The sequence below is a fragment of the Pseudorca crassidens genome, chromosome 13, assembly GCF_039906515.1.
Source record: "Pseudorca crassidens isolate mPseCra1 chromosome 13, mPseCra1.hap1, whole genome shotgun sequence".
NCBI classification, from domain to species: Eukaryota; Metazoa; Chordata; class Mammalia; order Artiodactyla; family Delphinidae; genus Pseudorca; species Pseudorca crassidens.
The window spans coordinates 88,239,102-88,266,887 of NC_090308.1; the positions used below are offsets into that span (position 1 = coordinate 88,239,102).

At 35.9% G+C, this 27,786-nt stretch overlaps 1 protein-coding gene across 1 annotated transcript; it reads left to right on the forward strand.

The window, feature by feature from the left end:
- The first annotated feature begins 6,053 nt into the window (after window positions 1-6,053).
- On the forward strand, window positions 6,054-26,443 carry LGSN (lengsin, lens protein with glutamine synthetase domain). The gene is made up of 5 exons (XM_067702908.1): window positions 6,054-6,176; window positions 10,734-10,863; window positions 13,595-13,792; window positions 22,920-23,086; window positions 25,244-26,443. Exons 1-5 carry the CDS (start codon window positions 6,054-6,056, stop codon window positions 26,441-26,443), a joined length of 1,818 nt encoding a protein of 605 aa, XP_067559009.1.
- Window positions 26,444-27,786: the final 1,343 nt, after the last annotated feature.

A 27,786-nucleotide genomic window follows, 5' to 3' on the forward strand; every position in this document is an offset into this window, starting at 1 on the left:
AAGAGTTTTACACTTTTTATTTACATGGTAGAACTTCATTTGCTTTTCTATGTCATAATGAAATAATTATATGTGGTATACATTTATATAAACACACATCTATTCACTTCTAGCCCATTAAGTCTTTCCTAAGGTATAGTGATGAGAACTATATTTAGTATTCTAGTTATAGGCACATCATATTTTTAAAAAGATAGAATGCCTTCTCCTGTCATATTTAAAATATTTTTGATGAGACCCAGTATTTTTATCTACTGCAGCCTATCAGTTGATATTTTTACCAACAGTTCTATAATGTTCTTGGATCTTATTTCAACTATATTACAAGAATCCATTATCATAAATATTATATTATATTCTAAATGTACATTAAAATTTTTCTACAAGTCTTTTCTTAGTATTGAAGTATATTTGTTGCTTTTCTGCCCATGCACAAAGCCTTCAAAAATTACTTTGATCCTATCTACACAGATAAATATATTTTTAGGTGAAAATCTTAATTTCTCTGGAAAATGTGGAGATTTCTTTTTTGGTTCACTTATGAAAAAGCAAAGTAAGACTGGTATACTAGCACCAAGCCCAGGGAATTGACCGAACGTTTTGCTTCCTTTATTATTTCAGCTTCCTTTGTTATTTAGTTTCATGTTATGAAAATAACATGGTGTTAGACCTTTATAAGAACATTTTTCCCTTATCTGAAACTATTGATTAGGCTTTTTTTTTCTTGTATAGAATGTACTGTTGCATATTTTGCTTTGCCCCCGAAGTTGCGATTTTCTCTGGGCTTGGTGCTGATGTTGCTTATTTGCCATCTTGCTGGGAATGGAAGCAAGATCCAGAACTCTCCACTTGAGGAACAGCCATATCATTTACACTGTGACAATTGCTTCACACAGAGGCTTTTTATAATGGTAGTTTCTCTATAATTCTTGGGCGGATGTGGATATATATTATGTTCCACCTAATCTGCCAACTAGTATATAGATTATCTTATTGCAAAGGTGGTGAGCATCTATGGTGGTAGAACTGGAAATGATCTGGGTCATCTCTGACATTTGACTCTCTAACCTTTCCACAAATGAACTTGAGGATAAGAAGCTTGACACTTTTCCAAATAGCCCATCCCATGTTAGCCCATTATATTAAGTAAAATTTGGATTCTCTGTAACTTCCAAAAAATTTATTTGTATTTTTCGTCGATGCATAGTTTCACTTCAAAGGATGGAGATGGCACTCTTCGGTTGGAATGTGAAGTTTAAAAAAAACCCTCAGATTTCTTATTGCTTTTCATGTATTCAGATGAAGGTTCCTAAAATGCAACACAGTTTAAGGATGAAAATTCTTTAAAATATAAAGATGAAGGTCTAGTTTTTATAATAAGTAGATATGTAGATAGTGTCTTTGTAAGAATATCTTATTTTCTATAAGTTGGGTCCTTGTGCATAATGATCTCAGGGACTCTCTAATTTAGTGAAAGACTAAAGTGACTTTGCAGAGACAGCTTGGTGGAAGGAGTGAATTACTCACTAAGCCATAAAGCGGTGTGGAAGTTTTTCTTTTTCTATTTAATTATTTATTGCCATGTGGGATCTTAATTCCCCTACCAGGGATCGAACCTGTGTCCCCTGCAGTGGAAGCTCAGATTCTTAACTACTGGACATCCAGGGAAATCCCTGAAATTTTTAAATAAACTCCAAATGATGTTCATTTATCTGGGAAGCCAGACAACTTAAAAGGAGAATAATTTGACTAAGGTTTTAAATAAGACATGGAACAGATCAGCGTATACAAACATAGTTAACTGCCAGTGAATATTTTCACTGAAAGTGAATATTTTGGTTCTCTTTAATGTTTCTGAGTTTTCTTTATTTTCTTTCATATAGTTCTTTAATGTTTAAAACATTCTTTTGAAATATTAGCATGTTTCAGCTATGCTATAAGGAAGCATTGGAAATAAGATTCTATATTTTAAAGGAAGTAATCATAACCCTGGAGATAAGGTGTTTTGAGGATAAATATGGTGAATAAAACCCTGAAGGAAATTATGAAATGGTGAAATTAATGGGGAGAGGGGACAGAGTTGTGGAGCAGCTTGTCACCAGCAGAAGCTTCTCTTTCTCTAAGCCCTTCTCGAGAAAACTTTGAAGGATTCCACATAATATTTTATCTAGGAAAGCTGTTTTGATTATGTCAACCTATTGGATTACTATCAAGTCCTGTTGGACATTTAAAGAAATCTCATTTGGTATTATTTATGAAGGAGAGATCTGAATCAAATGTCCCTTCTGGCCTTGTGTTTCAACATGGTAGACCTTGGTTGCCATTAATTCATTCATTTATTAGAAAATACTTAATCAATTTCCATTTTATTCTAGTCAATATATTAAGCTCAAGGGTATATCTAAAATGGCCCCTTCTAGGACTCTCCAATCCCTTGACTAGGTTCTCTTTGTCAGTCTTTCCTGATTTCACTTCCTATGCCATCTGTCTTGGATTTCATGTCTCATTATTTTAGCCTCTTACTTGCCAATATCTTCAACTTATTTTTGTCATTGTCTTCCTGAGTTTGTATCATCACAAAACCTCAACCATGTGTTTTTCACAACACCAACAGAGCTTTGCTGGAGAAAAATAATTTACCTGTGAAGATTGGTGCCACTAAAACTTTAAAGTCTTCAGTTCTTTTAGACACTAGACATTTTTGTTTCCTGAGTTGGATTTTTCTTGTTCTCTGCTATGTCTATGTCAAACCACTTCCATTCTTCTTAAACCTTTAGTTTTCCATACACTTACTGTCTGAGCATACCCAGAATGGATAAGAAAGATCAAAGTTTAAAATTAGTTTTAAATTCAGATTCTGCCACTCATTAGGTGCAATTAATCTTACTGAGGTACAGTTATGTCATCTGAAAAGCACTCATTAAACGTTGAGGATTCCTTCTTTCTCTCCTACTCCTAATTCTCCTCTTCCTCCAGATTTTTCCTCTTCTCCCCTCCTCTAAACTTCTATCTTCTATCTTCTTTACTTCCTCTTATGGAAGGAGATATATTAAAGTTATTCCTTCATTTCAACTCTAGTTTCCATAATTTTTGCCCTTTCAGGGATCTCGCTTTATCCTTTTTCTCCTTTCTTCAACATCTCCTTCTTTATAGACTCCTTTCATTAAGTATTTAAATACAATACACGTAAGTCTTTTCTTCCTAAAAGCAACATAAGCTTTTCTTGGACCCCTAGGCACTACTCTCCCATTGGCCATCCTGTCTGTCTTCTTCTCTTGTATTTCTGAGTTGTATTTCCTGCCTGTCTCCACTCGATGGTGGTGGACATCTCTGGTGCACTTATTGTGTGTGGACCCAGGACTGAACACTTCTCAGTCCTCCTCAGTTTACTGCATTCTGGCTGCTGCTTACATTCTTCCACTGAAACTGCTCTTACCAAGGCCTCCAGTGACCTTGTTGCAAAAAACGATGGGCAAGTTTTAATGCTAACTTTATTTATCATTTCAGTAGCATGGCCTATTGGTGCTCCCTTCTTTGAAATACAGCTTTTATCTTTTTATGTCAATGAAGCCATGCTGTCCCAGTTTTTTCTTTCACATTCTCATCCTTTGTTCTCTGACTACTGTCTGAGATTCAATTTCTATGTTTAATCATTAAATATTGTTGTTCTCATTTTTATCTTAGTCCTTATTTTTTTCAGTCTCTGCTCTTTTTTTCCTTAATAATTCCAACCACTGTCAGGCCTTTGCTTTTTTCCTTTTGATTCATCTTTTGGGTTCTGACCCATATGGCTAATATTTGCTGGGTACCTCCAGATGACACACTTATCTTAGATTCTATATACCCGAAATAGAACCCAGAAACTCTCCTCTCAGGTCTCCTCCTCATTTGGGTTTCCTGGTCAGAAACCTTACTGCTATCTTTAATCCTTCTGTCTACTTTATTTCCTATATCCAGTCAAACACCAACCTGCCAAATCTACCTCCCCAATATATCTGTAGTATGCTCATTTATTGCCTCATCTCTACAGCCATTATCCTAGTTCAGATCACTGTAATCTATACCCTAGATTGCCCAAGTGGATATTGGGAGGTCTAAGTAGTTCCTTGGTTTATGGCTGCAGAAGTTCTTAATTCTAGAAGGGGCACCTAAATACATACTTGGCACTTAAGGAATCATGATACTTGGGCTAAACTAATCATTGCCTTAAGGTTTGGAGAGATTGGTAAGGCTGGGTTATGCAGGGCCTCAGAGAATACTAATTTGAATTTTTCCTGAAGGAGATGGGAAACTGTGGAAGTATCCTAAGCAGAGAAATAACAAGACCAAAATTGTGATTTAGAGAAGTGTTATGGGCAGAAGTCTGGAGGATGGGTAGGAGAATGGTAACACTGAAGGTAAGGAGAAAGTTGGTTATGACTGTGGTAATCTAAGAAAAATGTGGGAAATGGAAGCACGTACTTTTAAATGGGGAATTGTTGAACAGAATTACCACACTGTATTCAACTCTTCCTACTTTATGCTGCTTTCAAGTTTTCACTATTATAACAAAGATGGCACTGGACATGCATATAACTTTACATATTTTGAATTATTTTCTTAGACCAAGTTGCCGGAAGTAGGAAAATGTTTAATAGGTATGGATATTTTTAGATAAGCTGATGTGAGTTTAGAATGTGTTCTTTGAAGTATCTTTCTACAAATATTTTGAACACATTTCTTCCCCTTTTCTTTGAAGAATACATTCTAAGGAAACTGAAATTCTTTCCTCTTTGATATATTCTTTTAAATTTGATAATCACTGATCCTTTTTAACATTATTTCTAACACAGGTTAAAACTTGATGTGGCTTTTTTCCCCCTGTGCTGTACAGTAGTTCCTTGTTTGTTATACATTTTAAATATAACAGTGTGTACATGTCAACCCCAAACTCTGATTTTATTAATGAGGGGAGGTACATGAAAAAGCAAGCAAGCAAATACAAAAACAAAAATTAAAAAGAAACAAACAAAAAAAATACTTGATGTAGGGATGTGGGATTTTTTTTTTCTTGCTGGCTGTTTCATGCATCTCCCCTCATCAACAAAATCAGAGTGTATGGTAAATGCATTAATAATTATACCACAGACTATACCCAGTATACAGGGGTTAAAACAAGGATTTTTAAAGTATTGACATTGAAAAGGTAACTGTTAGAGAAAATTAAAAATAAATGAAAAGAATCAGTGATATCTAGAATCTAAATAACACTGGTTACTTTATTGGAAAGAAACTTATTAGGTCAAATTATGCCTAAATTTAATGCTTGGCAGTATCCCTTTAGGTTAAATCTTTTAGATAACTTGATCAGCCACTGAGTGTAAATGCAAAATGACAAACATATTAAGCCATATAAACAATTTTCAAAGGAAATGCTGTGATGAAAAAAACATGAATTATGAAAATATCTTGTAATATGAAATATTCTTTAAAGACCATTCCTGTGTGTGAACTGAAGTCATCTGATAGAATGAAAGTAGAAAAGTATCTGAAGTGTGAAAAGCTTCTCTGGTGGAAATGTCAAAAGAAATCAGAGTCAACCGGTTGTAGTAGAATTTTGAGACTGTCCAAATTAAGCATAAATTAGATTTGTATGTTCACACATATCCGTGTTTATGCTCATGGTTTTTCCAGCTTCGTTTATTGACTTCTTTCTATCTTTAGTTCAAGTGTCCCCTCTTCTGTTTAAACTTGGCCTAGTTTCCCTGAAGACTCTCTGAAGACCCTATTTATAAAACAATCTGCCTGTTTAATAGCAGTGCTGTAGAGTACAAGCATGAGTATGTTGGCTCCCAGCTGAGAACCCTCAGACTACTTGACATATCCTCACCTCTCTGAGAGGTTCCACTAGTTTACTGTGTTCAGAGTCTAGAGATGCTTAGAAAAGAGAGGGATTAGAGCCTGACTGAATAAGAGTCATCTCTCATGAGTTAAGGGCCCATGAGGTAGCCTAGAAAGAGGTATCTTTGAAGCAGAGATCTTCAGTAATGCATGGTGCCTGGGTAAAGATAATCATGACTAACACCTATTTAGTACTTACCACGCATCAGGCACTGCTTGTCCGACTAAACGGTGCAACCAGGAAATTTGTCGGCTGCACCTGTAATGTCAATTACTTGATCAACATTTCTAAACTGGTTGGTAAATAGCTGCTGACGAGTCCCTTGAAGATACCCCAACCCTCTGAATTTCTCTAGCTCTCCTACTGTTTCCCTGGGGCCCTTAGACCTCTCCATAATCCATCTACTAAAGAGTTAACATCTGGTCCTGCAGGGACCCTCTAGAATCCTGTCCTGGCTTCCCAGCACCCCAGCAATGATTCTGGGGCATTCTGACTGACTGTATTCATTAATAATGCATTAAGCACTTGTGCTCTGGAGCCAGTTTCCTGGGCTCGAGTCCTAGCTCCACCACTTACAAGATGTGTGGGCTAATTAGTCTTTCTTTGACTCAGTTTTACTCATCTCTAAAATGGAGATGACAATGTATCTCTCTCAAGTGGTTGTTCTGAGACGAAACGCAGAGCATTTAGAAGAGAGCTGACACATAGTAGGTAAAATAAAAGTATTTGTTATTTTTATTATCTGTACTAATGGTTAAATATCTTGACCGTCTCTACTAACCACCACTGATGGGGAAAAGATAGGTGGTCTCTGCTGCTATCATTGTGCCCAGGGCCTCTAGCACTGCTGAATATTCTGAACAACATTCCAGTCTTTTTGAGATCTGGCTATATGGGAATTGAGTATCTTTCTTCTCTTCTTTACTACCTACTTTATACTTTAAATTGATTGTCAACATTTTAAAAAATCATAGAATTTCAAATGAAAATCCAGATTTCTGGCATTCCTTGGAAATTTGGAAAACTGGCATCACTAGGGCCACATTTTGTCACGGCAACTGTTGGCTACAGCCACACATTGGTTCCTTCCTTGGATGGATGTCAGCTCTGGTGTTCACCATACAGCCCACTGCATCTCTGTTACTTGCTCAGCATTGAGTTTGCTGCCTCTGAACTAGGGTATCCTAACTATATCTCTTTCTTTGTAACATGGGAGCCTTCAACTTCAATAACAACACTTTATCTCCTATACTAGATTGTAAGATTCTTTATGAAATGGACCATGTTTTATTTATTTTTATGTCTTTGATTTTACCTTACCCATAGTCCTCATTGTTTGGACTGATGAAGTTTAAGCTAATAGTGACTTAAGATGGTTTTAACCCTTATTCAGGAAAGAGTTATTAAAACACAATATAATTGTAGAAGAATATGTAACTGAGGGAGTTGAGTGAACAAATTTTTACAAGTCATACAGATAATCTTATAAAATAGAAGTGGAATTTCATCTAGTTCAGCTGTCTGCTATGGTGATGTGGGAAGCTCCCCAGATAATTCCTATTCTTCCTTGGCAGTCATATGACCTTGAACAAATCATTTCCTGGTGAACGTGTTTCTGCCTTGGCAAAACGTAGGTGATAATAAATGTTCCCTGAAAGTTGTGAGTATTAAATAAGATATAACATATTTTTTAAAATACTTGTTATAATACTGGTTATAAAAATACTTGTAAAATGTTAATATACTTTTGGGAATTGTACTTATAGCAGTGTTTACAGATGAAAATACCAAGGATCCAGAGGACTTGCTACTTAGTGGAAAAGTCAGAATTAGGACTCAAATCACATGAATCTTGACTAGTAGATTTTTTTTTACTGAAACATCATTCACATTGTAACTAAATGTAGTTAAGAGATTAAGGAGAATAAAAATACTTATTGGAGGTGAGGTAAATCAGGGATCCACTAAATTTGTTTGAGCTATTATAGAAATGATCATTTTAGTATATAAAGGAAAATCAGAGGACTGAACTAAATGTATTCTTCATTTGAAAAAAAATTGAGCATCTATTTTGGAGTCAGAGGCACATACTATGACTTAGTTCTAGGGTTTTTATTGGTGAAATTCTCAGTGTAGGAACTTGGTAAATTGTCCTTGTTTTTCTCTTAATAAACTTTCCCTTTTGGTCTGGTTTATATGAAGGCAGGTGAAAATTATTAAAATAAACATTCTCTGGGTTTGAGTTTCTGAAATTTAGGAAGCAGAATGGCATTTTGGAAACCAGAGGACATGTTTGCATCAATACTCTGTACTTTCCATTCACTTTTGTGGCCCTGGGCAAGTTATTCAGGGTCTCACTTTTCTCATTTGTAGGATGGAGATTCTACCATCTTGAGGGTTATGCTGAAGAAATGTGCCTGACAGAGTGCTCAATTGTAGCACATTGTTATTTGGTTGCAGTTAGAGTTTGAAGCTGGAAGAAATCTTAAAATTTGTTTCATTTGATTCCATCAATCTGTATATGAGAGGATCCCTATGAATCAAACTAACACAAATATTAGTCTGCTCAGTTTCCTTTGAAATTTGTGTAACTGGCCTAATAAGTCATTTTCTAAAGAAGACTTCTTAAAAATAACCAGAGACATGAATATGTAAAAACATTTACCAAAATTACAACTATATAATGTATATTTCTGGCAATGCAATCTTAGAAATTGTGAATATATACAATAAGGCTAGTATGTCACTGTCAGAATCCTATCCAAAGTGCATAGGGATAATTTACACAAATATTTGAATAAAATTATAAACTACTAAAAAAAATAAATTACTATAAATATCACATGATCCAAATATAAGATTATCTGTAGTGAAAGACCACAATTTTCTAAAAAGTGAAACTTAAAATCACACAAGATGTTAAAAAAAAAAACACTATGGCCAACTTAAAAATTGCTTCAAAATTTAAAAGGCTAGATCTCATGTTAAGTGTTCTTACCATAATAAAATTTAAAAAATTTAAAGTATAATGTTGGTGTTTAGTATCCATTAAGTGCTTAATAAATATTAGTTTCTTGAAAAAAAATCACACAAAGACTTTATCCTATGAAATATATCTTTTTAAAAACCATGGTAACAATAAGAACAATGTACCATAACTATATGTAGACACAAAACAGTTAAATTCATGTTTCTTCTTTTAGTCTTCAGAGATTGAATTGATTTAATTGACAAATGGTACAGCTGTTCCCCAGCAACCATTCTGGACATGTATTTATAACTTGCCTCCAGGGATGGAAACTTCAGAAATAGCTCTTCAAAAAGAAAATAGCTCGAAACATTTTAGAATATAGTTTTTGACCCTGATCCTCTCACCTCAAACCACAATGAGGAGTTTGTAAAAAAAACATTAAAAATACCAGTGACAGCATAATTCCCTCCAGGTTCATCCAACTTGTTGCAAATGGTAAAACTTCATTTTTTATGGCTGAATAATATTCCATTATATATATATGCCATATTATCCTTAGTGAAATAAGTCAGACAGAGAAAGACAAGTACTGTATATTTTCACTTATATGTGGAATTTAAAAAAATGAACAAATATAACAAAACAGAAACAGACTTGCAGATACAGAGAACAAACTACCAAAGGGGAGAGGTGTGGGGAGGGATGGGCAAAATAGGAGTAGATGATTAAGAGATACAAACTACTAGGTAGATAATAAATAAGTTACAAAGATGTAATGTGCAGCACAAGGAATATAGTCAATATTTTATAATAACTTTGTATGGAGTATACTCTATAAAAATATTTAATATTGTACACCTGAAACTAATATAATATTGTAAGGCAATTACACTTCATTAAAAAAAATCAGAAAAGTTGACTTGGTAGAAGTAATGACACCTACACAAAACTTAAAATAGAATCTATAGTCAGTACATTATGATGTGCATAAAGTATCAAGCCATTTGAGTAGAAAATAATTGATTCTTTTAAAAATTATTTCAGTGAAGTAAAAATAAAAGTGTATAAATGAAAAAAATCAATGTCAGCTTTTTACTTTAAAAAATTCTTATTTATTTCAGTTGTGACTCAGGACTGCAGGGATTATTCTGTCCACTGATGGGGCAGAGACACCATAGCTCTCCATCCCCAGCCCCTGCCTCACTGTCCAGCTCCCCGTGGGAAATTGCCCTTGACAGCTCTGTCAAGGGATCCTGTCAAAGATTATAACTAGAGTGTTGAAGTTAGGTTATTTTGTTTTAATATGTATTTCTTTAGGTTTTCCTAAGCTATAAAACACTTTGAGCATGACATTGTTTCACATACATAAAATACAGTCACAAAATAGAATTTTATGAAAGCATGTGCTTTTTTGAAGTAAACATTGACGCAATTAGGATGAGGGTAAGAAGAGGAGAATCTAATTCCTTAGGTATAATACTTACGTCTCTGGTCAGAAACATTAGAGATCCTAAAAAAGAGAGAGAGAAATTATAAAAGAGGGCTTTTAAAGCTAAAATGGGTTTGGTAAAATTACTTAAGAATAAATAATGCAAAATATCCCAGAGTAAAAAATATAGAAAATCCTGACTAGTTGGGCAAGATTTTAATTTATTTGGTGATATTTTTTGTACCACATATAAAAGGAGATACAGAAAATCCATCCTGTCAGCAGAATGTTAAGCCTCTTAATTTTGAATTATTCAAGTGGATGTGGAAACAAAATTTACCTTGTTTTTAAAGTCTTCTAGAATCATTTTTATATCATCATTCTTTCTTGACCTCCAAATTTCATTGTGTGCATGATCTGTTATTTGACTTTTTGTTTATTAATTATTACAGGACATCAGAGATGAAGGTAATGAGACTAAAGCCAGCAGGATGAGTAAATTAAGAAATACAAGAAAGGAAGTCACTAAACTACATAGTTTGTCAACTGAAATAGGAGAAGTGGATATAGCCAACTCAAAAGGTATCTTGCTACTATGATCCCTCAAGAATATGTAGTCAAAGATAATCTCTATTTGGTCTCTTCTTCATAAAACATTTTTCTTCTCTTCTATGTGAGAAGCAAAGAAAGAAAGAAAATTTATTCCTACACAGGCAACATAAAAGATGGAAAATATAGGCTTGCAGTATAAATATATAAAAATAATAAAAATATTTAGAATTTTAAGGGAGTGGAACTAAGAAAATAGTAGTGTGAACAAAAGAGAGTACAGAACAGAAGGAACATATGAGTAAGAAAAGAAGCATATTTCTGCTCTGAGAATGAGTACAAAGATCATTACTGAGAGAGGCCACAATGAAGATGTGGATCAAGTTTTCATAACACATGTTGGAATTCCAACTAGACTCCAGTGGATTTGAAACAGTGCTGAAACTAGGAGTTGATGTGGACAACAGTCTCAATTCTAGGAAGAGTGGTGTTCCAAGGCAGGGGCAGTACAAATGGCCAGTGCATGGCAACAATAAAATGCAATTAGACTTTTGTAAACTTTATTATTGTTTTAAAATTCTCTACAGAAAATGCAACCCCATATATCTTGAAACCAGGGTGAACTACTCCCACTGCCCCTTATTTGGTATGTCATTGCCTAGGAATAAATTATTTTATCAAGTATTCCTCTTTACATCATATTGAAAGACAGTTGAAAACAGTGCCAACATTTTTAAACATTTTTCTTTCTTTATTTAAATTGATGTATAGTTGATTTATAATATTGTGTTAGTTTCAGGTGTACAGCAAAGTGATTCAGTTATATACATTTTTTCAGATTATTTTCCATTATAGGTTATTACAAAATATTGAATATTGTTCCCTGTGTTATACAGTAAATCCCTGTTGTTTATGTATTTTATATATAGTGATGTGTATCTGTCAATCTCATACTCCTAATATTTTCCCTCCCCACTCTCCCCTTCCCCTTTGGTAACCATAAGTTTGTTTCTATGAAAACCATTAAATCTACTACAGAACCAGTAAGTCCGTTTTTGTTTTGTATATAAATTTGTCTTACTTTTTTAGATTCCACATATAAGTGATTATCATATATTTCTCTTTCTGACTTACTTCACCCAGTAGGATAATCTCTAGGTCCATCCATGTTGCTGCAAATAGCAATATTTCATTTTGGGGGCTGAGTAATATTCCATTTTATATATATATATATACACATACATCACACATACCACACCTTCTTAAACCAATCATCAGTTTATGGACAAGTGGGTTGTTCCCATGTCTTGGCTATTGTAAATAGTGCTGCTATGAACATTGGGGTACATGTATCTTTTTGAATTAGAGTTTTCATCTCTTCTGGATATATGCCCAGGAGTGGGATTGCTGGAACATATGGTAGCTCTACTTTTAGTTTTTTAAGGAACCTACGTACTGCTTTCCATAGTGGCTACACCCATTTACATTTCCACCAAAGGTTTAGGAGGGTTCCCTTTTTTAATCTAGCATTTATTTGTAGACTTTATGGTGATAGCCATTCTGACTGGTGTGAGGTGATACCTTATTGTGGTTTTGATTTGCATTACTCTAATAATTAGTGATATTGAGCATCCTTTCATGTGCCTGTTGGCCATCTGTATGTCTTCTTTGGAGAAATGTCTATTTCATTTTGATAAAATGGCCATACTACCCAAAGCAATCTGCAGATTTAATGTGATCTCTATCAAATTATCTATGACGTTTTTCACAAAACTAGAACAAATAACTCTAATATCTATATGGAACCATGAAAGACCCAGAATTGCCAAAGCAATACTGAGGAAAAAGAACAAAGCTGGATGTATAACCATCCCAGATTTCAGACAATACTACAAAGCTACAGTTATCAAAACAGCATAGTATTGGCACAAAAGCATCATACAGATCAATGGAACAGAATAGAGAGCCCAGAAATAAATCCACATACCTAAGGTCAATTAATATTTGACAAAGAAGGCAAGAATATACAATAGAGAAGAAACAGTCTCTTCAGCAAGTGGTGTTGGGAAAGTTGGACAGCTGCATGTAAATCAATGAACTTAAAACATTCTCTCACACCATATACAAAAATAAACTCAAAATGGTTTAAAGACCTAAATATAAGACATGACACCATGAAACTCCTAGGAGACATGAATTGTAGCCATATTTTCTTACATCAGTCAATGTTTTCTTTAGGCCAAGGCAAAAGAAATAAAAGCAAAAATAAATAAATGGTACGTAATCAAATTTAAAAGCTTTTGCACAGCAAAGGAAACCATCAACAAAACGAAAAGACAACATATGGAATAGGAGAAAATATTTGCAAACAATGAGACCAACAAGAGGTTAATATAAAAAATACACAAACAGTTCATAAAACTCCATATCAAGAAAACAAACAACCTAATCAAAAATGGGCAGAAGACCTTAACATTTTTCTTTATTTCTACAGAAAGGATTAGAAACCAAATAGTGTGTCACAAATTGGGGGATACCAATAAACCAGTCATGGGACCTGGCTCTGCTGAATCTCATTTGTCAGAAGATGACAAGGATTCCAAAGATCAGAAAATAGTGATAAAGCCATTGCCCATCAAAACATCAGTTAACGCTCCTGGTGGTGAATTTCACCCAAACTCCAACTATACTGGTAAGGACTCTGGGACAAACTGGCAAATCAAAAATGGGCAGAAGACCTTAACATTTTTCTTTATTTCTACAGAAAGGATTAGAAACCAAATGGTGTGTCACAAATTGGGGGATACCAATAAACCAGTCATGGGACCTGGCTCTGCTGAATCTCATTTGCCAGAAGATGACAAGGATTCCAAAGATCAGAAAATAGTGATAAAGCCATTGCCCATCAAAACATCAGTTAACGCTCCTGATGGTGAATTTCACCCAAACTCCAACTATACTGGTAAGGACTCTGGGACAAACTGGCATATGGGTCTAGTTGCTAATCCCAAATTTGTATTTGAATTAGTGATATTGTGTTGTTGGTTGAAGATGCTAGCCTGAAAGTCAGAACACTTAAAATAATTTATACACCTATCATTTATAAAATGCTTTACAGTTTTCTTTCCCCACTAGGCTGCTCATATGGAAAATGGAGGGGTTACCATGCATGGTCTCTCAAGTCTTTTCTAAAAGTAAAATTGTTATTATTATTATTTTTTTTTAGATTCTATTCCCATATAGATCATTACAGAGTGTTGACTATTCACTGTGTTATAAGGAAGATTCATATTAGTTACCTATTTTATATATATAGTGTGTATATGTTAATCCTAATTTATCTCTCTCCCTTTTCCCCTTTGGTAAATGTAAGTTTGTTTTCTTCATCTATAACTCAATTTCTGTTTTGTTAATTGGTTCACTTGTACCTTTTTTTTTAAGATTCCACATATAGGATGATATTTGTCTTTCTCTGCCCTTTGTACTTCCCTCAGTATGACGATCTCTAGGTCCATCCATGTTGCTGTAAATGGCATTATTTTGTTCTTTTTAATGGCTGAGTAATATTCCACTGCACATATGTACCACATCTTCTTTAACCATTCATCTGTTGATGGACATTTAGGTTGCTTCCTTGTCCTGGCTATTGTAAATAGTGCTGTAATGAACGTTGGGGTGCATGTATCCTTTTGAATTATGGTCTTCTCTGGATATATGCTCAAGAGTGGGATTTCTGGATCATATGGTAGCTCTATTTTTATTTTATTTTTTATATCTTTATTGGAGTATAGTTGCTTTACAATGTTGTGTTAGTTCCTGTTGTACAACAAAGTGAATCAGCTACAAGTATACATATATCCCCATATCCCCTCTATCTTGAGCCTCCATCCCACCCTCCCTAGCCCACCCCTCTAGGTCATCACAAAGCATCGAGCTGATCTCTCTAGGCTATGCAGCAGTTTCCCACTAGCCATCGATTTTACATTTGGTAGTGTATATATGTCAGTGCTACTCTTTCACTTCATCCCAGCTTCCCCCTTCCCACCCCCCATGTTCTCAAGTCCATTCTTTACATCTGTGTCTTTATTTCTGCCCTGCCACTAGGTACACCAGTACCAGTTTTTTTTTAATATTCCATATATGTGCATTAGCATATGGTATTTGTCTTTCTCTTTCAGACTTACTTCACTCTGTATGACAGACTAGGTCCATCTACCTCATTAGAAATAACTCAATTTCTTTCGTTTTTATGGCTGAGTAGTATTCCATTGTATATATGTGCCACATTTTCTTTATCCATTCATCCGTTGATGGACATTTAGGTTGTTTCCATGTCCTAGCAATTGTAAATAGTGCTGCAATGAATATTCTGGCACATATCTCTTTTTGAATTATGTTTTTCTCAGGGTATATGCCCAGTAGTGGGATTGCTGGGTCATATGGTGGTTTTACTTTTAGTATTTAAAGGAATCTCCATACTGTTCTCAATAGTGGCTGTATCAATTTACATTCCCACCAACAGTGCAGGAGGGTTCCCTTTTCTCCACACCCTCTCCAGCATTTATTGTTGTAGACTTTTTTGATGATAGTCATTTTAACTGGTGTGAGGTGATACCTCATTGTAGTTTTGAGTTGTATTTCTCTAATAATTAGTGATGTTCAGCATCTTTTCATTTGCCTCTTGGCCATCTGTATTTCTTCTTTAGAGAAATGTCTATTTAGATTGTCCACTCATTTTTAATTGGAATATTTGGTTTTTTGATGTTGAGCTGCATGAGCTGTTTGTATATTTTGGAGATTAGTCCCTTGCTGGTTGCTTCATTTGCAAATACTTTCTCCCAATCTGTGCTTTGTCTTTTCATTTTGCTTATGGTTTCCTTTGTTATGCAAAAGATTTTAAGTTTAATTAGGTCCTATTTGTTTATTTCTGTTTTTATTTTCTTCACTCTCAGAGGTGGATCAAAAAAGATCTTGCTGCAATTAATGTCAGAGAGTGTTCTGCCTATGTTTTCCTCTAAGAGTTTTTCAACATAGTTTTGGAAGTCTTAGCCATGGCAATCAGAGAAGAAAAAGAAGTAAAAGGAATCCAAACTGGAAATGAAGAAGTAAAATTGTCACTGTTTGCAGTTGACATGATACTATATATATAAAATCCTAAAGATGCTACCAGAAAACCACTAACGCTCATCAATTAATTCAGTAAAGTTGCAGGATACAAAATTAATATGCCCAAATCTCTTTCATTCCTATACACTAACAATGAAAGATCAGGAGAAATTAAAGAAACAATCCCACTTACATCAAAAATAATAAAATACTTAGGAGTAAGCCTACCTAAGGAGGCAAAAGATCTGTAGTCAGAAAACTATAAGATACTGATGAAAGAAACTGAAGATGACACAAACAGATGAAGAGATATACCATGTTCTTGTATTGGAGGAACGAATATTGGCAAAATGATTATAGTACCCAAAGTAATCTATATATACAAAGTAATCCCTATCAAATTACCAGTAACATTTCTCACAGAATTAGACAAAATATTTTACAATTGTACAGAGACACAAAAGACCCTGAATAGCCAAGGCTATTATGAGAAAGAAAAATGGAGCTGGAAGAATCAGGCTCCCTGACTTCAGACTACACTACAAAGTTACAGTAATCAAACAGTATGATACTGGCACAAAAACAGAAATATAGATCAATGGAAGAGGATAGAAACCCCAGAGATAAAGCCACACACCTATGGTCACCTAATCTATGACAAAGGAGGCAAGAATATACAATGGAGAAAAGACAGTCTCTTCAATAAGTGTTGCTGGGAAAACTGGATAGCTACATGGAAAAGACTGAAATTAGCACATTCTCCAACACCATACACAAAAATAAATTCAAAATGAATTAAAGACCTAAATGTAAGACCAGATACTAAAAATTCTGTTATTCTAAATTTATGGGTTATCAATAGTGATATAGCTATTTTGACCTATGAGTGTATTGGTCAAAAATCTGTGGGATCCAAGTGATAGAAAATAATTTTAAACTTATTTATTCCACATAGGAATCCATGATGAAAAGATTGAACAAACAAAGTTTGGAAAGGTAGAAATATAGCAGGGTGTAAGGTTAGAGATACAGTGTCTACCAGGCTACTCTCACTTCTGAAACCAATTTCAAGATTGGGAGTTCCCTAAGACTAACCTTAGTTTTGATAATTAGCTATAAGAACTCACAGAACTCACCGAAGGCTATTATCCTCAAGGTTATGGTTTATTACAATGAAAAAAATACAGATTAAATTCAATTAAGGAAAGGATTCATGATGAAGAGTCCAAGGAAGTTCTAAGCATGGAACTCCCACTTGTCCTCTGCCACTGAAGTCATGAACAACACTATTTTCTTGGCAATGGTGTGTGACAATGTAAATGGAGTATTGCCAACTAGGGAAGCTCACCTTAGTCTTGGTGTGCAGGTCTTTATTGGAGCTCCACAGTCAACTGGTCACACGGCTGACCTCAGTCTCCAGCTCCACTGCGGTCAAGCTGATGCCACATGACTCAATAATAAATGACATTGCTGGACTTTCTAGTGTGGCCAGAGACACAAGGAAAACAAAGACACTCTTGTCAGGCAGGACATTCTAAGGGCTTAGAGATTACCAGTCAGGGCCAAGGGTAAAGGCCAGAGCTCTCTTTGGGCAAGGTTAAATTCTTTACCACACACAGGGCCTAAGAAGGACATAGAGCCTGGGAGTGAACACTGTAAGGATTCCATATATATTAATTTTCTGTTGCCACCATAACAAATTTAGCATTTTAAAAGAACGCAATTCATTATCTCACAGTTCTGTACATCGGAAGTCTAGGTTTGCACAGCTGATTTCTGTACTTCAAGTATGTCAAGGCCAAAATCAAGGTGTTGGCCATCTTAGTTCTTAGCCAGAGATTCTAGGAAACAATACACTTCCAAGATCATTCACATTGTTGGGAGAATCCAGTTCCTTGCAGTCATAGGACTGAGGTTCCTGTTTCCTTGCTGGCTGCCAGCTGGAGTGGCCCTTAGCTCCTGGAAGCCTTTGGTTCTACATCTCTGAGCCAGTGGTGCCTCAGATATTTCTCATGTTTGGAATTTCTCTGAATTCCTCGTCTTCCACACCTCTTTTATGCCTACAGCTGGCGAAAGTTCTCTGCTTTTAAGGGCTCACCTGAATAATACAAGACAATGTCCCTGTTTTAAGGTCCATAACCTTAATTACATCTGCAAAGTCCTGTTTGCCCTGCAGTTTAACATATTCTACATGTTCCAGGGTTTAGGGTGTCAACATCCTCGGGGGCAATTCATACCATCTCTCATGCCTGCATTTCTCCGTGGCTTCATGAATGTCTCTTTCTGTGTTTGGCTTCATGAATTTCTCCATGAAGTGAAGAACATGAGCACTGACAGCCTCCAAGCATCAGGGACTATCAATACAAATGCCACAGGGGCCAGGCAGATAATGCCAATGAGTGAGGCATGCTGGTGAGAAAGTAGTGAGTGCTACTCACTCAGAGACCACATGGCTTGCAAAGTTGTGAATATTTACTATCTGGCCATTTACAGAAAACATTTGCCAACCCATGAATTAGAGGATGCATACATACCCCATTTGAAGGCCACCTCAGAGTTCCAGCCAATGTTTGCTACAGAGAAATGTTCACCCAGTGTTGCCCAATCTTTCTCTTTTCTCAAGAGAAGGTTGAACTCAAGATTTTTATATGGAATTTTCTGATATTTAACTGTCAGCTAATTTAAAAAAAATTCCAAACACTGGGAAGGCTAATGAGAAAATATCTGCTGATTACACTGGCTCTTTCACAGTTTGTGACCTTTGTTTTATATAGTTTCAGGCATAAAAAAAATGGAATTTACCATTGTTTAGACTCAAGTCAAAATATCTGAGAAAAGAACTGTGTCATGAGTTCTCTTCTTACCAATCAACTATGACCAGGGGTGTGGGTATAATTATTGATTGATTCAACTTGATTAATTCACAGTCTTCTTCTTTGGCCCAGGGCTAGATTTTTTACAGGCCCCAAGTACCAGGAAGTTCACAACTCCAAACAAACCACCAATAAATAATTTCAAAATAAATATAAAAATAAATCTCCAAAATAAGTGTAAGGATTTTCAATGTGGTATTTTCTTCTCTGTAATAACTACTTTGAATTTATTAAAAATATATTTTTTTCAAAGAATAGCTCCCCCTACCCTCGCTTTTTATTGTTTTTGTTTTTGTCCCGGCTTTTATACCAGGTTATTCTGCCATCCTTGTTTTCGAATACTGCTGGGCTAATGTGATGTGGCCAAAGGTGGGGTCACATCTGCATTAACAGTGTGGCTCTCAGAGCAGCCAGGTTGATGAAGGAAAGGAATATGGCAGCCGTCCCTAAGCTGAATGTATTACAGAGTGTACTCTCAAATGCACTTTTCCTCTTTTTTTTTTTTTTTGCTGTATGCGGGCCTCTCACTGTTGTGGCCTCTCCCGTTGCAGAGCACAGGCTCCGGATGCACAGGCTCTGTAGCCATGGCTCACGGGCCCAGCCACTCTGCGGCACATGGGATCTTCCCAGACCGGGGCACGAACCCGTGTCCCCTGCATCGGCAGGCGGACTCTCAACCACTGCGCCACCAGGGAAGCCCACACTTTTCCTCTTTTGAAATGAGTTTTTTGAAAGCCCAAACACCTATTTAATTTGCCTTTTATAAGTGACCATGGCTTGTTCTCTATAACTGAAACATGTCCTCATTGTCACGGAACATGGACATTTCTCCAAGGCTTTCTAGCTGCTATAGATCTTTGAGGTTTGCTTGGTTTTTCATGTTTTCTTATTTTTCCCCTTAAAAATTCACAGCCATGAAACTTCCTCTATAAAAGCGCATTGATTTAATTTATTAACTCTCTGAGGAGATGGGAAAGGAGAGCACCTCTCAGGAGCCACAGTATAAGTAAAACAAATGAGCCCCTGAACTGGCAAATATCTGTCTTCTCTTCTATCATACACATGTATGCTCTATCATACACATCTAGGAAGGGCTGACCAAAAGTTTTAATTGTAACTAAGAAGTGCAATTTATTTGAAGAAAAGAAAGTCAGACGATTCAGATTAGTTGATGTCATGAAAATGAAATTTGATTGAATAGGGCTCTCATATTTGGTGAAAGAATTAAACTTTTAAATGAAAATTTGATACTTAGGATACATATCAAAATATGTGATGCCAATTTTTACTTTTTAATTAGACAAGGTCAAATCACATGATGTATTAATTACTTAACTAAATAATTAAATCACATTAATTATTAAATTATTAAAGGAATAGCCAGTGAGTGCCTATGATATGCCTATACTGCTTGGAGGTACTGGGGATACAATAGCAAGTAAGTAAATACAAAATAAGTAAGCTCTCCTGGAGCTAACATGCAAGTGGTGAAGACAGTAAACATGTATTACACAACAACATGGCAGGTGGTGATTAGGACCCTGAAGAAAATGGAAACTGGTCAGTATATTATTATGGGCTGAATTGTGTCTCCCCAGAATTCATATGTTGAAGTTCTAACCCCTACTACCTCACAATGTGACTGTATTTGAAGACAGAGTTTTAGAAGAGGTAATTAATGTTGAATGAGTTCTGTAGAATGGGCCCTAATCCAATATGACTGGTGTCCCTATAAGAAGAGATTAGGAAACACACACACAGAGGGAAGACCATGTGAAGAAGATGGCCATCTACAAGCCAAGGAGAGATGTCTTCAGAAGGAAACAACCAATCTTGCTGACACCTTGGTCTTGGACTTCTACTCTCCAGAACTGTAAGGAAATAAATTTCTGTTTAAGCCTCCTGGTCTATGGTATTTGTTATGGCAGCCCTAGCAAACTAATATATGCACTCACTGTCCAGCCATAGTGCAACTTGGTGATGTTAGAGAGACTCAGTGGTTGGACCTGTCCACATTGTGATCAAATCTCACAGAATTAATACTTCAGATGGCTATGTTATTTTTCCCCAGCACTTTCACCATGATAAATTATCCCACCTTTGCATTTGGTGGCATGTTTATTGTCTATAGCTTCCTCACTCAATAACATAAAGCTCTCTAAGGGTGCCCAACATTTTTCTGGCTGCCCCTATAATATATGTGCAGTATAAATAGTATGTGGTAACAAAAAAAAATCTATATTGAGTGGATAAACCTTTTTCTTATTTTAAAATAACACTCATTTATTGTAGTAACTGTAGATGATACAGATAAGGCAAAGAACTAATGACTACCTGTGATTGTATTATTGGTGAACCAGTAAAATGACTATTCTTTTAATAGGAGATGTCTTCTGATTTTTTTATGTTATTAATATATTTATGGTTTACATGTAATTGCTTATTAGGTTTAGAATACTGATTATCTGAAATTTTCCATATTTTAAAATGCCTATAAATTTTATTTTCTTTAAGGAGAATTATTCATCTTGGGCAGAACACCCAATACTTCAGAATAAGTTTGGGAACACAGCAACTGATAATTTGACATAAAACACTGTAACTGCTACAGCTTAATTGTTTCTGTTAAATGGAAGGTAGTTATAAAGCCTATGGAGCATGAGAGCAGCCAAATTTATCAGTGACGGGACAGCATCCCTAATATATTTGCATAGGTAGAACCAGTCATTGCATAGGTAGAACCAATCAAATGACTACATGTGCTTCATGTACTTAAAATCTACTTAATCTGTGTTTTTAAACTGTCAATCTTTATGTTTTAAAAGCCTAATTATATCTCAAAAAATGATACTCAAGCATCACTTTAAAATTACAGCTGTTCAACATCAGTGATGTGACAGATTGATGGGTATTCAGATTCAGACATGATCATGGTACCATTTACCAGGGTTAGAGTAATTGTGCTCACTTGATGCATTTAAGAAACATTGATATGGTGCTTACTGTCTGCCAAGAACTGTTAAATAACTTGTTTAATCATCATAACAAGCCTATGAAAGAGGTAATATTGTGTCAGTGAGAAAGCTGAGACACATAAGAAAGCTGAGATAAGGAAAGTTGCCAGGGCAAAGGCAGGATTTGTAGGGAGGCAGATGAGCTTCAGTGTTTTTGCTGAATGACTACAATCTGCTGCATCTCCTAAAAGTCAGACAGTAACCAACATCTATGATGTGTACTGTGTGCCCGATCCTTCTATACACTTTAGATTCATTCAGTCACTTTATGGTATTGAGCCACCCACCCAGAATCAAAAGGTCTGGGTTCCAGTTTCGATTTTGGTGATGGACTGAGAGCGTGATTCAGGGAACCTGGTTGTACTTCTCTGGGACTTAAGCTACTGAGTTGGTTGAATTAGATGTTATCTCCAGTCTCTTCTAACTCTAGAGTTTTAGAATTTGTAGACTATCTTAAAAGTCTTGAAAAAAACTTCTTTTTAAGTTTTCTAGTGTTTAAAAATGGAGTACTCAGTCTAGATTTTTCATCTCCTACACTCTCATTCTTGGAAAACACTTTTATATGCTCATTTATACAAGTTTTAAATTTGACAGAGATGTAGATGTCTTAGATTCAGATGCCGTTATAAAGATATAAAGCTCTTTTGGCAAAGAAAATGAAACAAAAAAGCAAACCCACAGAAAATAAAACAAACAAATAATTTTACCTTTAATCATACAGGAACTTTTTATTTGGGTAAAACCAGTTAGCTCAAGAAACTTAAAGTCTCTTTGATGATACTCATCTATATACAGCCTTATATGGTGCCAAAACAGTGATGTAAATATATTCTAATTTCCATAAGCAAAGACATTTTCAGTAAGTGCTTACATATAATATTACTATTTACTTAAGCAAATAGAGTTAACCTTCACCTTATCCCAGGTGATAATCTCTTAGACTGTTTAGAGACAATGTTCTCAGGAATAAGCCAAAGACATGGAAACATATGATGCTTTTGTTAATGATCATAATGACTAATTCACTATTCTCTAGCCTCATTTTACTTCGCAGTTCATCATGATCTAATGATTTAGACCATTTTTTATTTTACAGATAACACTGGGAACAGCACTCAAATTCCTACTGCACCTCAACTCTCCTCTAGAATGAAACACATTAAACAAGAGATGGCCAAAAATCACCTTCAGTTTGTGCGATTTGAAGCAACAGACCTCCATGGTGTATCCCGGTCTAAGAGTATCCCTGCACAATTTTTCCAAGTGAGTTTTGCAAGTAGAGTTATGATTGAATATAATTTCATTCAATTCATTTGCAAGCAAATGGTCCTTATTGCTCTTTCTTATTTTATTGTAACCGATACAGCAATTCTAGTTGAAAACCAATCATTCATTTTGTTTCTTCCCTTGCCACTCCGCAGACACATTATTGTTCCCCTAAGAGCTGAATGTATACTTTCAGCTCCCAAACAGCAATTCATTTACCCAATATAAATATAAAACTAATTAAGACTGGTAAATTTCATCCTTCAGCCTTGAATAATTTCACTACTTTTTTCTCTTATCGCAATTATGAAGATTATAATTTGTTTGATATAAGAAAATTACAACAGAAGACCTAGGAGTAAAAACAAAGAGAAAAATAAGATTAAATAGAATTTTCTAGATAAAAAGTATATCCCTTTTAGCTTCTAATTCTGATAAGAATATATCCTATTTTTGTTGGATGACAATAAATATTATTAAGTTCTCAAAAATAGTGATATCAAGAACTATGATATTTTTAGATATGTTTTGAGATTTTCTGAGTATTTTTCAGTTTATGTCATGTATTTACTTTAATAACTGACTTACTGTGTTACTGAAACATCATTTCTTAGGAAGGGACATCAGTATTATATACAAAAGTATGAAAATTAAGCATCCTCTAAGATTATTGTTTAAATATATCTTACTTATTACTTCAATATCAAATTGTAATTTTTCTCATTTGCTTTATATTGGGAAAAATTGGGCATCTTCAAAACATTTTTTAAAGAATTCCAAAAGATTCAAATCTGTTTCTTCAAAAATTCTTTAGATCTGCCTGCACACACACACACACACACACACACACACACACACACACACACACGAAGTTTATGTATATAGGTCCTTGAGTAGGTTGAAAATTAAGCAGGCGCTGAATAAACAGTGCTTGACTTACTCAACTTTACTACTGGCAAAAGCAGATTTGGATCATCCAGGTCAAACGGCACTTGGAAATGTGCAGAGATGGTGGAAAGTGAAGGAGGAAGTGGCTCACCGACACCTGCAGAAGAGTCGCTTCTGCGAGCATCAGCCCTTCCTCATTAGCCACCCTGTTTGAGATTTGGAAGTAATATAACAACCAATTTGGCTTGCAGAATGTGAGTAGGTTTTGTTAACCTCACGGTGTTCACTGACATCATAGGAACCAAACTTTACAGTCAGCTTTTTCTCCACCCATTAATGGAAACGTCAACACATGAAACCTTATTGATATTCCTACTACACAATTTCTACATTTTTATGTGTCTGTTCAACTTTATAACTTCATTATTTCCCTGTTGTAGGGCACATAGAAAAGTTAAATAAAAGTTAAATCCATTGAACCCAAGAGGTATTTGACTAGAAAGTGTCTTAGCAATCATCTACTCTAACACTTCTGTTTCACAGATATGGAGGCTGAGGCACATAACATAGTTCTGTGACCTGCTTAACTTCACACAAGGAATTAATGACAGAGTTAGGACTGCTGACTTGAAGGCTGCAACATTTTGGAAACTATAACATAGGTCCACATTCACGGGCAAGGTTTCTGGAACTCTGCGCCTGTGAGGTAGTTTGTTCGTTAGTGTGTTGTAAAGGTGAGTGAAGAGTGGAGTGCAGCTGTCAGCAGTCCTGGCTCTTCTGTCCTGTGTGTCCCGGGTGTGACAACAGTCAGCTCTCTGAGAAAGACTGAGGATTCTTTACTGTAGACTTTGGAGAGTCAATTACCTGTGGGGATTACAATAGAATAAGCCTTATCTGAAGTATTAGCCACTACGCCACATGATAAAAAGTGCTTTAAAAAATATTTTTGGTTATGAGCAGTTCAAATAATTCCGTTAGGTTTTACCTTTGTCATTTGCTATAGACATTTTCTTTATCATTATAGCTTTTCTTTATGAGTGCTGTTTTCATGAACATGAGCATATAAAGTCTCCAAGGCTAAAGCTATTAAGACTTGTTTATAAATTACCTTTGGGGGTTCTATTTTAAACTATTTAAAATTTATCTGATACTAAGCTAGCTTTAACCAACAGATGTTAAACATTTTTTTCTCGTTCTCCCACCCCCAACGTTTTTGTTTGTTTTCAAGTTTCAAAACTTGATTGCTCTATCCTTTAACTTCTTTAGGAAAAAGTGATCCATGGCGTTTACATGCCCCGAGGTTATCTTGAATTGATACCAAATCCTAAGGACAATGAAGTGGATCACATAAGAGCAACATGTTTTAATAGTGACATAGTCCTGATGCCAGAGCTATCGACCTTCAGAGTTTTGCCGTGGGCCGAGAGGACAGCAAGGGTGATCTGTGACACGTTCACTGTGACTGGCGAGCCTCTGCTGACTTCCCCAAGGCACATCGCAAAGAGGCAGCTGAGCCGGCTGCAGGACTCTGACTTCTCCCTGTTCTCTGCCTTCATCTATGATTTTTGCACTTTTGGTGTACCCGAAATTATCAATTCAAAGACCATATCTCTTCCTGCTTCAGCATTGCTAAATGACCACGACCAGCCTTTCATCCAGGAACTCGTGGATGGGTTGTATCACACTGGGGCCAATGTTGAGAGCTTTTCCTCCTCTACCAGGCCTGGCCAGATGGAAATCTGCTTTCTGCCCGAATTTGGCATCAGTTCAGCTGATAATGCATTTACCTTTAGAACAGCTGTCAAAGAAGTGGCAAGGAAATATAATTACATCACCAGCTTTTTCATTGAGACTGGATTCTGCAATTCAGGAATTTTGTCTCATAGTCTCTGGGATGTCGATGGAAAAAAAAACATGTTCTGTAGCAGTTCTGGAATGGAGCAGCTCACGACCACTGGGAAAAAATGGTTGGCAGGTCTCTTGAAGCACTCTGCTGCTCTCAGCTGCTTGATGGCTCCTGCTGCTAGCTGCCGGAAGCGCTATTTCAAGGACAGTAAAGACCTGAAGGAGAGTGTGCCGACAACGTGGGCATACAACGATAACAGCTGTGCTTTTAATATCAAGTGCCATGGTGAGAAAGGCACCAGAATAGAAAATAAGCTGGGCTCAGCCACGGCAAACCCTTACCTGGTGCTGGCTGCCACTGTGGCTGCAGGCTTGGATGGACTTCAAAGAAACGATGGTGTTTTGGCTGCTCCAGAGGATGGCACAGACCTTCATCAGCCCAAATTTTCTGAGATCCCTTTGAAACTAGAAGATGCCCTCATGGCACTGGAGGAAGATCAATGTCTGAGACAGGCTCTAGGGGAAACTTTTATTCGATATTTTGTTGCCATGAAGAAATATGAGTTGGAAAGTGAAGAAACAGATGCTGAGAGAAATAAATTCTTAGAGTATTTTATTTAGTGTGAAACCCTTGACTGTTCCTTTAGCGATGTGAGTTTTACTTAAGTAATTGATCTGCCAGAAAGAAAAGATTGGATTTTTGCAACAACAACAAGACTACAAATGCTTTCTCTCTTTTTGGTCCCCATGGAGTATTTGACAGATGAAGTGGGGTTGCTGAGAGGATTCTGATTCAGAAACAAACAATAAAGTTGTGGTGCAGCTGTGATGTGAAAACCCAGCAAACCTTGTCACTCGGTGGTCATTGCCTCTGCATATGTTGACCTAGATACGAATATTCAGTTTTGTGGGAGCAACCAATATATTCACACAATTAAAAAGACTTAAGAATTAGAATGCAAAATTTAAATAACTATAAAAAATGAAATAATTTCAAATATACACATAGGTTGTGACTGCCAGGAAAACAAAGGTATTTGCTAATATAATCTCACTCATCAAGGCATTCTGAAGGTCTATTTTGCAAGCATCATTGTGATGCTTCTAAATGATTTAATTAAGTTTTACAAAAATATGTCATGATGACAAGTTAGCAGAAGTTTTCACATATGTCCCTTCTCTTTCTACCCTTTGTCACCAGTTCCTAAAAGGCCAAGGAATTTCAAGGCTGTAATGTCCACTAGAAACAAATCCACAAGAAGTAGATTTTGAGCTGGGAACAATGAGGTCAAATATTTAAAAGTAGTGAAAATGTTTCTTTAAACAGTATCTCATATAGAAGCCATATTCATAAAATGCGGATGGAATGGGGATGGGCTGTGGTGGGTGGGCTCTGCCTGGTTTGTACCACTCTTTGAAACTGGAGATTTCAAAGATACCTCTGGTGCTTTGTGGAGCATGAAAGCAACTGCCTTGATAACCAGGGCAATGCTTTCAGCTAAAATTGTCTTTAAATTACTGAGTCTCCTGCCCACAGAAGTTGGTATCTCCCCAGAGAATCTTAAATGTTCTAGACCTTTGTGTGAATGAGATACTATTGTAACTATCACCAAAGTTTAGCTTCTTTTGGGAGGAAATTCAAAATCCACTTACTAGCAAATAAAAACCCTATTCCACTGCTTAGAATCAAATAGGAGATTTTATGTTCAATAAAAAACAACTGTGGTCTCAGTTGAGCGAGCAAACATGCAGGCACAGGATTAGAATATGGCTCAGATCCTCCTAATTCAAATCCATGGTACTCAGTAGCTTTAATACTGAAAGTCAGACTGTCTTCTTCTAATTGCTCACCCTCTTTCCTTTGAGCATGGAAACTCTAGGAAACTTCCTTCAAGGACAGATTCTCCATTCCCTGTCCTTTCCCCATCCTTCTGCCCTCACCTTCCTGCCGACTAACCTGCAGG

Bases quoted from the DNA above. Each gene is read 5' to 3' on its own strand.
- LGSN (XM_067702908.1), top strand. From the start codon at position 6,054: ATGACTAACACCTATTTAGTACTTACCACGCATCAGGCACTGCTTGTC. The intron at 6,177-10,733 runs GTTGGTAAATAG...TAATTATTACAG, and splicing joins TGATCAACATTTCTAAACTG to GACATCAGAGATGAAGGTAA. The intron at 13,793-22,919 runs GTAAGGACTCTG...TTTATTTTACAG, and splicing joins CCCAAACTCCAACTATACTG to ATAACACTGGGAACAGCACT.